Consider the following 14,697-nt stretch of genomic DNA (forward strand, 5'->3'; position numbering starts at 1 on the left):
GCAGTAAAACTTCAGCATGTGGCATAATCTTTTAATTTGTTACTTCTTTACTGTTAACTGTATTGCAACACAATTTCCAGATAGTACCCACACATGCCACTCAATGCACATGCAAAGCTATCTCACTGTGTGACACATAGTTCAAGACATCAAACATTGAGATGCACGAAAAACTAACTTTTATTAAAACAGAGTGCAAATTACCCAGACTGTGTTTGATAATGAAATCATTTAATAACTTCCACCATATATTACGTATAATTTCATATAAATTCTAACTTTTTCTTGCTTACAGCCTCAAAAAATAATTAGGGCTTCGCATCTTTTGCCATAAAGGTTTTACACAATTGATGTCAAATATTAAGTACATTAACTCATTTGTAAAGTAAACAGACATCTGAATTTGTTTTACACATGGAAGTTCAATTCTTTAAAGAGTCATTTATTCTGGCAATGATGCTGCAATCTATTGCCCCTGGTACTGGCATTACGTTTCCCTCATATTGCGGTGGATTTTTTTTTTAACCTATGTTCACCTTAGTGCACAAGCGAACTCTTCTAATGCTTCCTTTTAAATTTTTGCCATTCTTTTATTGTATTACAGGACCTTAAAAAAGTTTAGGTTTTGAGTTCTAATAATATTTTACCTCTTTCACTTAAGAGTCTAGCTCAGCTGGAACATGTTTCGTAAGGTTGTAGGAAGTTTTCCCACACTTAGTAAGAGATTTTTCAAACAGGTTCATTAACCACATTTTTATATTAAAGGATAGCAATATCATCTCTGGGTGCATGAAGTATTACCTTGAATATAGTTAGTACCTTACCAAACAGTTACTTCTCAGTGACCGTTCTGGTTATGATTATCATCACTTATCCTGTTCTGCTCATAAATATAACAACATTTTTTTCTGAATTCTCTAACTGTGCAGCCACAGTATTTGTAGTTAGTATTTACATTGTTTTTAAAATTCAGATGCTGTCCATACTACTGACATAATGTAGTTATTGTCATTAAATGCATTTCCAGTTAATGCATAATGTTCTAACTGCCATAACTTAAATAACAGTTGTGTGACTGAGTGAGTGTTTATACAATTGAGACAGACAACAGTAAGCTGTTTGATAGTGTATGCTTAATGAGAAATGATTGCTACTGTGTTCCATGATAAGACTGATAAGCAATGAAGTCTGTGTATGGCAGTTGCAGCATTATATCTTCATACGGCTTCACCTGAGGTTCCAGTTTCAATGCCGCATTTTAATTCATGACTATCGCTTGTTGAAAAATTTCCCAAATTTTAAAGAAAGGTTGGGATCTGACTGTAGCTGCAGCTTGATCAATAAAATTCGCACCTCATGATGTAATTTAAATTACAAAACCAATCACGCCTTTAATAAAGAATTACAACAGCTGCAGCACTTTTTATTCAATGTGCCTACCTACACCAATAAACTCCACATGCATCCATTCTTCTCATCCAAACACTTATTACCTCAGCACTTGTCTGAAGTGATAGCTAAAACTTTCTTCTGTGATCTTCAACAATCCTCTTAGCAAAGCTACTATTTTTCTGGAACTTTTGCGGTTTTGATATGACACTCATTTGTCACCAACAAAACAATAATTTTGTTATATTTTGCAGTCTTCAGTCTTCCATCCTTCCCTACCCGTTCCCCAGTCCACTAATCATTTGATCATTCTCAGGTTTTGATGTAAGATCACTGCAGTTTAAGATTATTGCATTTTTTTCAATGCTCGAGTCTTTACATTGTTTTAATGATTTTGTTCATTTCCTGTCAACCAACCCAAATCAAATTTTCACATTTAGTTCAAGTCATGCAAATAAAGCACGGTCACTAAACATTTAGCTGTAAATTCATGTTTGTGAATCATAGCTTACGAAACGATTCCAATTTTTCATCAACAGTGAACATGAATGATCTTACCATCTTCACGAAGAGGGACATTCAAAGGTTTCTTTAATGGATTTAAAATAGGTCACTAATTTGATTCTTTAGGCACTTGACTTGTGGTTGAGAGGACCAGGCTTCAAATCCCTGTCCAGCTATACAAATTTAGATTTCCTGCAATTTCTCTAAATCACTTTGAGGTAAATGCTATGATGGAGACAGTAAATTTTCTCACTCAAATTGCCTCCCATCTGAGTCTGTGCGAGTAACCTCATCAATGAGAGGAAATTAAACCTTAATCTTTCTTCCTTCAAATGCAATACCACTGATGCTGACGTGGTACACTCATATCTGACAAGCTATTTTCAGTGGGTTTGGCGTGAATTCTCAATGATGGTGGAAATGTACTTTTCCCATGCTGACAATATCAATAAAAAGTGATGGGGCATTAACATTATCCTCAAACGAACCACAGAGAGAGATCATATATTGAAAGATCAGGACAGTTGTTGGCAATGTATAGAAAGTATTATTTGTAACAAATGCAAACCAATCTACTGACCTGGTGGGTGTAAATTTAAGAACTGTGAGACATCACCAGTGCCAATGTCATGTAGCCTATCTTCTTGTAAAATAAGAAAATATACCTTTCTGACCCTCTCCTCTGTCATCAGTTGTGAGTTAACCAATGTCCCAACATGTCCAAGTACATGGGACCTATTATATTTCTCTCTTAACTTGACTCCATGCTCAAGTGCTGAGGACCATGCAATGCCAACTGACTGGCACATCACACTCTACCAGATGGTGTCATTCAGGTGCATTATGGGGGATGGGGAGGGTGAGGAGCTTGGGGACGGCACACTGCTCCCATGGATTTCCAGACCTTGTTGCCACTACTTATCAATGTAACTCATCTAATGGCATCATGAGGCCGAGTGGACACTATTCCAATTTTTCTGCCATGGAAGAAAATTCCTGGTAGTATTGGAAATTGAACCTGTGTCCTCTGTGTGGTAGTCAGGTGCAATGATCACTAAGCTAATGAGGCAGGGATTATATTTCCTTCAGTGAAGAAAAATTAGTTAAGAAATTATTGTTTAGAAATGGTACAAAACATGTTTACTTTTGGGCTTTCATATTCAGTCTCAATTACAGAATGGGTTTCCTCAGGTTCCAAAGTACAGACATTGCATTTATGGACTTTTCCAGATACACGAAATGTCACTTGAACACCCACAGTGACTTGTTCATCAAACTGTCATTCTGCTTTGTAATTTTCATAAAATTCTAAGAAAATGCCTGCCTCTTTATGGTGAGTTACAAAACACATATGATCCACCTCAGTTACTCACAACAACCTTTTAACACAACTTTTTTCTGGCTCTACATACAGATTCCTGTGCTCTCAATATTCCACTTCTGCACACAATATTGAATACATTTTCACTAACATTTCATCTTACAGAGTGTGCTTCTGCTTGATGACATATGAATCTTCTGCACCACAGCTACTCATACAACCTTAAAACTGACACTGCAGCAGAGAACTACGTAAAAATTACTGTGTAACTGCCCACTAATTTCAGCAGATTCTGTTTCTTTGTGCCTCTATATCATTATGTTCCCCTAAACAACAGCAAATATTTCCCAAAAAATAGGAAACACAGTCAAACAAAATTGTTGAAAATACAGACTTCCTCTTGCATCTCCACCCATAATCACAAGCCACCTTTCTTCATGTAGTAGACGATACCTCAGCAATTACTACTGCTTTCTTCTCCCTGTTCCATCCAAGAATAGTGCACTGAAAAAAAGACTGGCAGTGACTACCTATATGATTTCTAATTTCTCCCTTGGTCATTTTGTGATGCAGAAGCGAGAGGAAATATGTTGCTTGGCTCTTCTACAAATGTATGCTCTTATAGTTCCAATAGTAACCCTCTCCGCACACCTATTTGGTTTGCTGAGTATCTCTTGTACTTATTAATTGATCCTGTCAAAAAACATGCAGTTCTTTTCTGTATCTTTTCTATTCATTCCATTAATCCAACCAGATAAGTATCCCAGTCTCACAATTATTATTCAATGATTGGTTGCAGGAGTATTTAGTAAATTGCTCCTTTCATGGATGAATTACATTTTCTTAAGATTCTTCCCATAAATTTCAGCCTGGCATCTGCTCTTCCTACAAACAATTTTATATGGTCATTCAGCTGTTAGTAGGTACAGATGATTCATTCAGGTTTCTTTTTATGGTTCTTACTTTTTCCAGTGATATATAACTAACAGTGTAATTGAGCAGTACTAGATTTTTTACCTATTTATGTACACACAAATCACTTATTTACATTCAGTCAACTGACAGTCGCTGCACAAATCATCAGTCCTGTTAGGGTATTCCTGCTTTTCGCTAGTTTTCTGGCATTGCAGATTACCTTTTTATGTGAATTATGTCGCATTGACGATGAAATGTTGAGTTGTATCCCAAAGGAAGTCTTGAATCCCATCACAAATATGGTTCAGTGCTTAGTAAATTTGTATTTTCTTCAATAAATGACAAGATAGAGCTGTATCAAAAGGTTTCCAGGTGTCAATGAACATGACAGCAACTTGGATGCTGTTTGTTATGGCATGGACAAATAGAGTAGTTGACTTTCACAAGATTATTGCTTGCAGAATTCTTTTCAATTTGGAAAATGGAGATTTTCATTCTCTAAAAATATCACAATGCATGAGCATAAAATTGCTGAGTGTCCTTCATTGCTCCAGTGGCCTGCAATAAACTACTGCAAGAAGGGGAGCAAGTTCTTTCACATACTACTGCAAGAAGGGGAGCAAGTTCTTTCACATAATTTCTGTAGAATCTCACAGGTATCTCATCTGCTCCGGATGTGTCTTCACCTGTTGAGCAGTTTCAACTCATTTGCTATTCCATGATTAATTATCTCAATATTTATCATTTCCAAGTTCATGCAGTGATTGAATTGTATTATGACCTTATCACAGTTAAATCATTTTGGAAGACTAAGTTCAGTATTTTAGGCTCCTCTTATATTTCGGTGTCAGTATGATCACTGAGCAACTAAATACATGACTTTGATCTGCTTACAGATTTTAGGTATGCCCAAAACTTCTTAATAATATTGGTATGACTGGCTGATAGTATTTTACTTTTGAATTCATTGAACACTTGTCACATTGCTCTCCTTATGATGAGTTTGGCTTCATACAGCTTTTATTTCTCAACAAGGCTTTCAATTTGCTTAAATCTATGACTTTGCTGTCGGAGCAGCTTTCTAAGAAGGACACTGTAGTAACACTGTTCACATTTACGTCGCACTTCACTTGGCGTAGACCGGGACTGTGTCCTAGGTATGCCCGATGTTAACTCACTGGGCACGGCCCGTGCTGCCGGAGTTGTTGTTGTTGTTGTTGTTGTTGTTATGCCGGCAGAGGTCGCGTCCGAATTCTCGTGTGCCCTCTGGTGGACGGAACTCTACTTGCGGCAACTACCGTCCGTGACGCGCCGTGCCAATGTGCGCCTCCTGCGATCTTTCTGGTGGTTACTGCACCCCTCCTCCTTCGGGGGGTGAAGCCACTGTGATCCACTGCGTCAGAAGGTGGAGCGTCGGGCAGGAGCGATGACCTCCACACCCATTGGATGGCCGGAGTTGAGGGGATCTGCCAACCCTCGAGCCGGAACCTTCGAATACGGCTGGAAGTGACCCACACGAAGAGGCCCCCGTCGTCCCACAACCAGAGCCCGGGACAGAACGGGCGACAAGCTGTCGAACTCCGGATCCTGTTCCACCCTGGGTGGAGCAAGGCCCAGTGGCGGGGACGAAGGGGAAGGGACGACCACAGGTGAACCAGCCTCCTGAGAAACCGGGCCTGCTAGGGGGGCCGGCGCTCGCTGGGGCATCTCGAACGATGGCGATGCCGGTGCTGGAGCTACTGGAGGCTGCCAAGGCTGAGAATCATCGCAGTGCGGCAGAGGCACAGCGGGGAGAGGAGGTAACATCCCCTGTGAAACCAACACAGGTGCCGGCAATGGGGAAGCCGGTGTCCGAGGGATCGGAGGGTGGGTGCCCAAACATGGACGTAGCTGATTTTGGTGACGACGTACCACCCGGTCCCCCGTCTGTAAGGTATAGGGCCGGCGGCCATTTCGGCGCAGGACCACCGCCAGTATCCAACGTGGATTGCGACCAAACCCACGGGCCCAGACCGACATACCCAGTGGAAAGCCAGGTACTCCGTTTTGTGAAGACTGGCGAGGACCAGGCCGGAGGAGGTGCAGCAGAGTCCTAGGTTGACGCCCATGGAGGAGCTCTGCGGGGCTGCGTTCTCCCATTGGTGTGGTCCGGTATGCCGTCAAGAAAAACGTCAATGCTTCCTCCGCAGGAAATTCGTGCACATACTTTTTCATCTGCGTCTTAAATGTGCGCACCATGCGCTCGGCTTCCCCATTAGATTGTGGATGGAAGGGGGGAGAGCAAACGTGTCGAATACTGAAGCACCTACAAAAATCCTGGAAGGTCTGCGAAATAAACTGCGGTCCATTGTCCGAGACCAGGGTGATTGGCAGACCTTCCACAGAAAAGATTTTTGCTAGTGCCTGGATTGCAACTTCTGAAGTGGTTGAGGAGCAGCGAACCACATATAGGAATCGGGAATAAGCATCAATGACAATGAGCCAAAAACCACTGAGAAACGGGCCCGCAAAATCGATGTGAACACGTTCCCATGCTTGGGTTGCCGGCGGCCATGAAGAGAACGCTGCCCTGGGAGATGCTTGTTGGCTCGCACACTGGGAACAGGCGGCCACCAAGTGCTCAATTTATCTGTCAATACCGGGCCAGTACACATGTCTGCGAGCCAAGTTTTTAGTACGGGAAACACCCCAGTGCCCCGCATGTAATAATGTGAGGACCTCCCTACATAAACTTGCAGGAACAACCACGCGAGGAGCTGCATCATCGGTAGCCAGAAGGAGAACTCCTTCCAAGACCGAGAGGCGGTCTCGTAGAAGAAAATAATTACGAAGAGGGTCCGAGGCCCGACCCGGAGGGCGGGATGACCACCCCTGCTGAATGAGGCGAACTACTTGCCGGAGAACCGGGTCAGCTGCCGTTTCCCTGGCGACTCGAGAACTAGTGATCGGGAAGCCATCAACCGCTTGGCGGGACGCCACATCCAAATGAAAACACATAATCTCCTCTCGATTGAACGTAGGATCCGGGCCCACCAGAAGACGGGAAAGAGCGTCGGCATTGGCATGCTGTCCTGTAGGGCGAAAGTGAATGTCATAATGGTACTTAGAGAGGAACAAGGCCCAGCGCTGTAGTCTGTGGGCCGCCCTATCCGGAATCTGAGAGGCGGGGCCAAATAACGATATTAACGGCTTATGGTCAGTGATTAACTGAAACTTCGTGCCCTACAAGAAAGGGTGAAACTTGGTAACAGAGTAGACAATAGCCAAAGCCTCTTTTTCCACCTGGGAGTAATGGGCCTGCATGGGACTAAGTGTTTTAGATGCAAACGCCAGTGGTTGCTCGGAACCATCTGCATTGCGATGGGACAGGACCCCCCCCCCCACCCCCCCCCCCACCCCCCACCCCACACTGCGAAGCATCTGTAGCCAGGACCAACGGCTTATTGGGATCAAAAGTAGCCAAACAAGGGGCTGACGTGAGGAGGCCCTTCAACAAAGTGAACGCTCGCTTGCATGCAGGCGACCAATCAAAAGGAACACCCTTTTGCAGAAGGCAGTACAGGGGGTGGGCTATAGTGGAAGCCCTGGGAATGAACCAGTGGTAATAGGCTATCTTGCCTAAAAAAGCTTGTAACTCTTTCATCGAAGCGGGCCGAGGAAGGTTGACGATACCTTGGACCAAACTTCCTAGTGGCTGGATACCGTGCCGAGAGATGGTGTAGCCCACATACTCATTGGATGGTTGGAAGAAGGTTGACTTATGCAGGTTGCAACGCAAGCCTACAGACCTGAATTTCAGAAAGAGGGTGCGAAGGTTGAGCAAGTGTTCCTTCGTGCTGCGGCCTGTGACAATTATGTCATTCAGGTAATTAATACAATAAGGGATTGTCGACGTGACATGCTCAAGATAACGCTGGAATATTGCCGGGGCACTGGATATTCCAAAGGCCAACTGCTGGTATTGGTAAAGGCCAAACGGGGTGTTGACGACCGCCAACCGTTTGGAGTCCTCATCAAGTGGTATCTGATGATAAGCCTCCGACAGATCGATTTTCGAAAAATATTGGCCTCCCGCCACGGCGGAGAACAAGTCATCAGCACGAGGCAAAGGATAGGTGTCCACCACCAATTGGGGATTAATGGTGGCCTTGAAATCACCACAAAGACATAATTTTCCCGAGGGCTTCCGTACAATAACGAGGGGCGAAGCCCACTCACTGGAAGAAATGGGAAGAACGACCCCTAGGGCTGTCAGCCGGTCTAGCTCTTCCTTTACCTGAGGGCGGAGAGCCAAGGGGATCTGCCTCACGCGTAGAAAACGCGGGCGAGCCGGCGCCTTCAACGTTAAGTGAGCTTCAAAATCTGAAACACGCCCCAGGCCCTCCTCAAAAATATCTGGAAAGTCTGAGCTCAAAGGTTCCAATGATTGATAGGGAACATCTTCGGAGACCAACTGTATGGTGTCAGCGATAGAAAAACCGAAAGCTTGAAAGGCATCCAGGCCAAAAAGGTTAGCGGAGCTCGCATCACTGACAGCAATAAAAGTAATAGGCCGAGTGACTGATTTGTAAGTCACGTCGGTACTGAATTGACCCAGTAGAGGAATGAACTGTTTACCATAACCGCGTAGACGCCGGTAAACTGGCGACAACGGGGGCGATCCAAGGTCGGAATAAGTTTGTGCATTCAACAACGAAACTGCCGCGCCCGTATCTACTTGCAGTTGTAACTGGCGCAACCGAACCGACAACTCGATAAAGAGTTTGCGTGCCGGTGCGTCGGAAGCCTGGCCCGATGAAACTTCCTGAATGTCAACGTCCATGTCCTCTGTACCTGCTTCCTTCGATTCTTTTGAGGCTGAGCGGCAAACTTTAGCAATGTGTCCTTTTTTATTACATTTGCGACAAACGGCCCAACGCTGGGGGCACTCTGACCGATCATGATGTATATAGCACAACGCACAGGATGGCAACAGGGGCTGGCGGCCGGAATTCTGTTTACGCGCCGTGCGGGAGCGGCCGTAACGGCCGGATTGTGCCGCCCGCACGTCGTCCACCCCAGACGCAGTGGACGGGGCCGCGCCGCCCTGAACCTCCACGACGTCGCACCACGGTTCCAGCTGTTGACCTGCTGCGTGAGTGACTTCATACGATTGAGCAATGGACAGGACTTCCTCGAGGGAAGGGTCTTCTAACTGCACGGCCCGTTGCCGGACCTCCCTATCAGGGGCCGAACATGCGTGCGGCGGCGATAATACACTCCTGGAAATGGAAAAAAGAACACATTGACACCGGTGTGTCAGACCCACCATACTTGCTCCGGACACTGCGAGAGGGCTGTACAAGCAATGATCACACGCACGGCACAGCGGACACACCAGGAACCGCGGTGTTGGCCGTCGAATGGCGCTAGCTGCGCAGCATTTGTGCACCGCCACCGTCAGTGTCAGCCAGTTTGCCGTGGCATACGGAGCTCCATCGCAGTCTTTAACACTGGTAGCATGCCGCGACAGCGTGGACGTGAACCATATGTGCAGTTGACAGACTTTGAGCGAGGGCGTATAGTGGGCATCCGGGAGGCCAGGTTGACGTACTGCCGAATTGCTCAACACGTGGGGCGTGAGGTCTCCACAGTACATCGATGTTGTCGCCAGTGGTCGGCGGAAGGTGCACGTGCCCGTCGACCTGGGACCGGACCGCAGCGACGCACGGATGCACGCCAAGACCATAGGATCCTACGCAGTGCCGTAGGGGACCGCACCGCCACTTCCCAGCAAATTAGGGACACTGTTGCTCCTGGGGTATCGGCGAGGACCATTCGCAACCGTCTCCATGAAGCTGGGCTACGGTCCCGCACACCGTTAGGCAGTCTTCCGCTCACGCCCAAACATCGTGCAGCCCGCCTCCAGTGGTGTCGCGACAGGCATGAATGGAGGGACGAATGGAGACGTGTCGTCTTCAGCGGTGAGAGTCGCTTCTGCCTTGGTGCCAATGATGGTCGTATGCGTGTTTGGCGCCGTGCAGGTGAGTGCCACAATCAGGACTGCATACGACCGAGGCACACAGGGCCAACACCCGGCATCATGGTGTGGGGAGCGATCTCCTACACTGGCCGTACACCACTGGTGATCGTCGAGGGGACACTGAATAGTGCACGGTACATCCAAACCGTCATCGAACCCATCGTTCTACCATTCCTAGACCGGCAAGGGAACTTGCTGTTCCAACAGGACAATGCACGTCCGCATGTATCCCGTGCCACCCAACGTGCTCTAGAAGGTGTAAGTCAACTACCCTGGCCAGCAAGATCTCCGGATCTGTCCCCCATTGAGCATGTTTGGGACTGGATGAAGCGTCGTCTCACGCGGTCTGCACGTCCAGCACGAACGCTGGTCCAACTGAGGCGCCAGGTGGAAATGGCATGGCAAGCCGTTCCACAGGACTACATCCAGCATCTCTACGATCGTCTCCATGGGAGAATAGCAGCCTGCATTGCTGCGAAAGGTGGATATACACTGTACTAGTGCCGACATTGTGCATGCTCTGTTGCCTGTGTCTATGTGCCTGTGGTTCTGTCAGTGTGATCATGTGATGTATCTGACCCCAGGAATGTGTCAATAAAGTTTCCCCTTCCTGGGACAATGAATTCACGGTGTTCTTATTTCAATTTCCAGGAGTGTATGAAGACAGCAATGAACACAATGCGTCAAAAGACAAGGACGAGTGTTCCTGCAACGGCGCTAGCTGCCGCAAAACTTGATACAGCGAGGGAGATATCCAAGACAAGAAGAGAGCACGACACACCTCCGCATCGGCAACATGAAACGCCTTGAAATGCTGCTGAAGGCGATGTTCATATGCGTCCCAATCCTCCGCCGTCTCGTCATACGGGGGAAAGGGAGGAGGGAACTGCGCCAGAGCAGACGGCGTGGAGAGCAACGCCGGAAGCACTTGTTTCATGGTGGCCATGAGCTCCGTCTGCTGCACAACCAAAACCCGCACCAAATCCTCCATGCCGTGGAGAAGCTGCGAAACCGGAACAATGACGCAACACGTGAAAGAATGACCCTACTCGTCGCCAATTGTGTAGTAACACTGTTCACGTTTACGTCGCACTTCATTTGGCGTAGACCGGGACTGTGTCCTAGGCATGCCCGATGTTAACTGACTGGGCACAGCCCGTGCTGCCGGAGTTGTTGTTGTTGTTATGCCGGCAGAGGTCGCGTCCGAATTCTCGCGCGCCCTCTGGTGGACGGGACTCTACTTGCGGCAACTACCATCCGTGACGCGCCGTGCCAATGTGTGCCTCTCGCGATCTTTCTGGTGGCTACTGCAGACACTGTACCAGAGTGACTCTCCCATCCCTTACAATCTTGTGCGGCACATTCATGTCTGTGGCATATAGAACAATGCTTCTAAATTTCATCCATTTGTGCTGCATGTTTTGTTCTCAGGTCAACACATCTGATGTTGACCACTCACATACTCTGCAACTTGTTTCCTGTCACTCCATGCTGATTCAAATCTGTTTCTACTGGGTAGCAGCTCATGTCTGATACTAAGGTCCAACAATGCACCCATTCAACAAGTTTTCACATTCACTTTCTACGCAGAAAAATGCTGTACACCAACTCACCACTTTCCACCCATCACCCTCAAATGAGGGTTACATGTTGTGTATCAGAAAACACAGTGGCAAAGAGCTTGTCAGGAGATTCCAGCAGCACCAAGGGTTGCCACAGGTGCATCAACATCACTGCAGCTTAGGGCAGCAGCCTGAAAGCTGTTGACCATGGCCAACACAGCTTCTAGCTGTTTCCAGACAATGGCCAATACACCTTGAATGTGCACACAACAAGCTCAGTCCATATCAATTACCCACTATGAAAGTTACATAAGGGAAAAATGTTCTAGCCAAAGTAATAAAGGTTAAGAAACTACATGAAGACTGAACAAGAGATCAAAATTATTAATTGCAGTGCTGTTGGTAGCATATATCTATGGTTCTAAAATTATGATATATGCAAAACTTAAAAAGAAAAATAAAAACTACCTCTGAAGGTTTTTTGACAGAGGTGAACGTGATACATACTAAACAATGCCTCAAAAATCAAAGGTAAAAGCTGCTACCTGTGCACTAACCCACTGTACTCAATCATATTTTACACAGGCAAACAACAAAACTCAAGTACCAACTGGTTGCCCTACAATGTTCAAACTGCCCTACTATGGCAAAGTAGGCAGTGGAAACCTAAGGCACTAAAATTTTTGGACATGGTAGTACGATTATGCAGCTTTGTTCAGGGTAGGTGAAAAATAATTTTATTAAAATGTGCAATCACTAGCAACAATAATCTTACATTAAAAGTATGAATACTATTTTCCTCACAAAAAAGAAGTAATTACTTGTAACAGGCAACACAATCTGCTATGCCTTGATATCGCAACTGTGGATGCACAACTGGCTGTTCCAGCAGAGATGCTGCGTTAATATCCTGCAATACTGTGTGACGCACACTGTGCCAGCACCCTTCAGCAGCCTCAGACTTCAGCACTAAGTCACTCTCTGGAATACCAGACAGATACGAACATACTGCTGTGTGAAACTCTTCCCCTTGTGACAGCTGACCTGTAAAAAATGGAAGTACTTTTCAAAAACCATTGGCACGCCATTAGATGGTAATAGTCAATAATTATTAAACAGTACACATTAAACCTACAAAAACACATATATTTCATGTGAATACCTGAAAAAAATGCTTCAAGTATTTACTTTTTATTCATCAGGAATACAAAATGTAAATTATTTTGTGTTGAAATGCCTGTAGAAAAAAGTTTCAAACAAAAAGATTGGTAGTGGAATAAAGTCTTACACTTATGAAACTGTTAGAGAAACACTAATGAAATACACATGTGATGTGTAAGCAACAACATAGCAATTTATATAGTGGCAAAGCTATTATAGTAGAGTAGCAAATTAATTTTGTTTCTGCTGCTGGTGATAACGACTATGAGAGATCACTGTTCCAATATGGTCACTGTATGTGCAGACTTTTTGCCGTCCTGTTCCTGAAAAACAGTGGCCAGGGTGTGCCATCTTGAAGGTAGTCTACATGTTCTTGAGGTGCAGATGCATCCACACTGCGAACAGCAACAATGTCAATAGCCTTCACCACTGCAGAATACTGTGCTCCGGTATGGTAAGGAAGTCATCATTCCACCAAGATACACATACAGCTCCATGAAACCATATGTATAATTACTGTTATATTTGGGTATACTCTGATACTGTGGCCCTCTGTCATCAGTAACATACTCCACCAAAGCTAAGATGATGTAAAAAACACTGTTACAGATTGGGAAAAAATACTAGACACAAACTATACAAAAAATTACCTGCTCAAGATGCAGTAATGAATCTGGCAAGTGTGCAAAAAACTACCTATTCTAGATGTAGTAAGAAATTTGCCACATACATACTTCAAATCACAGAAACTAATATTGAAGAACAATGATGTAAAAGGACAGAACACCTTTAATGTAATAGACATGTGGTAAAAGCACTGGAAGAACTCAGTAATCATTGCCTTACAACTGCAGGGGCTCAACCTCCCAAAGAAAGACTGGACTAAATGCATTCATATCCAAAGTGGCCACACCAGATGCAACATCATGCTTTCTAAGTGGAGACTTGTGAACTGTCCATGTTGTGACTTTGGAGTACCTGAGGAAGTCCTAGACGATGTCATAAAAGAGTAACATATAAGAAAATATGGCAGATTGGCTGAGGACTTTACAAAAGCCACACCTCATGCTATGAAGTGCACACAAGACGTGGACACCAATGTGCAGCTAATTAGTCACACATGCTGCAGATCTTAATTCTGTGTGTTATGTGGTACTTATTATGTGGTTTGTGTTCTCTCATACATGTTGCGGATTTGTGTTTTTGTTTATTAATGTATTTATATTTGTATATGTGCTGCTGCTATGTGCCATAAGATAAATTAAATAAAAGCAAATTAATTATACATTAAGATGAACACACTGAACATTAAAACATCCAGAAAGAATTTTATTAAAATCTCACAAAGATGGTGCACAAGTAAGCACAGCAACCTATCTCTTTGGACAGCCAGAAAGGTCCAACTTCAATAATTGGAAAACCATTAAATGAAGGAAAGGTCAAAGCAATTGGTTACGTCAAAGCAAGTAAGTAAGACTTAATGGTGCAGAATGCTCACCCTCTGGGAAAAAGCTTAGTCATTACATGATGTTTCAGTTTGTACAGAGTGGCCTGTTATGCAGTGATATGTGTATGGAACCAGCTGATGGAAGAGGGACAAGTGCTACAACACGCATGTTCTGGACCACTCATTATGACCACAATATAGGATGACCATTGTCTTGTCTTCACGAATTTAATGGACTTCACAGATATATCCATCCTCAGAGTGCTATGAGCATGTAAATGCCATTGTTGACATGCTGAGTGGCACAAAGTATGTTTCTAAGTAAGTCTTATTTAAACCTGAATAATGTTTATCGCAACTCAACTGCTACAGATGC

At 44.8% G+C, this 14,697-nt stretch overlaps 1 protein-coding gene across 1 annotated transcript in view; it reads right to left on the reverse strand.

Annotated features, from left to right (window-relative positions):
* LOC124805191 (mitochondrial genome maintenance exonuclease 1-like) overlaps window positions 1-14,697 on the reverse strand; it is a 51,350-nt gene that overhangs the window by 15,613 nt on the left and 21,040 nt on the right. Inside the window, exon 2 of the mRNA XM_047265688.1 lies at window positions 12,535-12,757. Coding sequence (XP_047121644.1) covers window positions 12,535-12,757 — 223 coding nt within the window. The remainder of the gene's footprint in view (window positions 1-12,534; window positions 12,758-14,697) is intronic.

Source organism: Schistocerca piceifrons, chromosome 7 (assembly GCF_021461385.2).
Source record: "Schistocerca piceifrons isolate TAMUIC-IGC-003096 chromosome 7, iqSchPice1.1, whole genome shotgun sequence".
NCBI lineage: Eukaryota > Metazoa > Arthropoda > Insecta > Orthoptera > Acrididae > Schistocerca > Schistocerca piceifrons.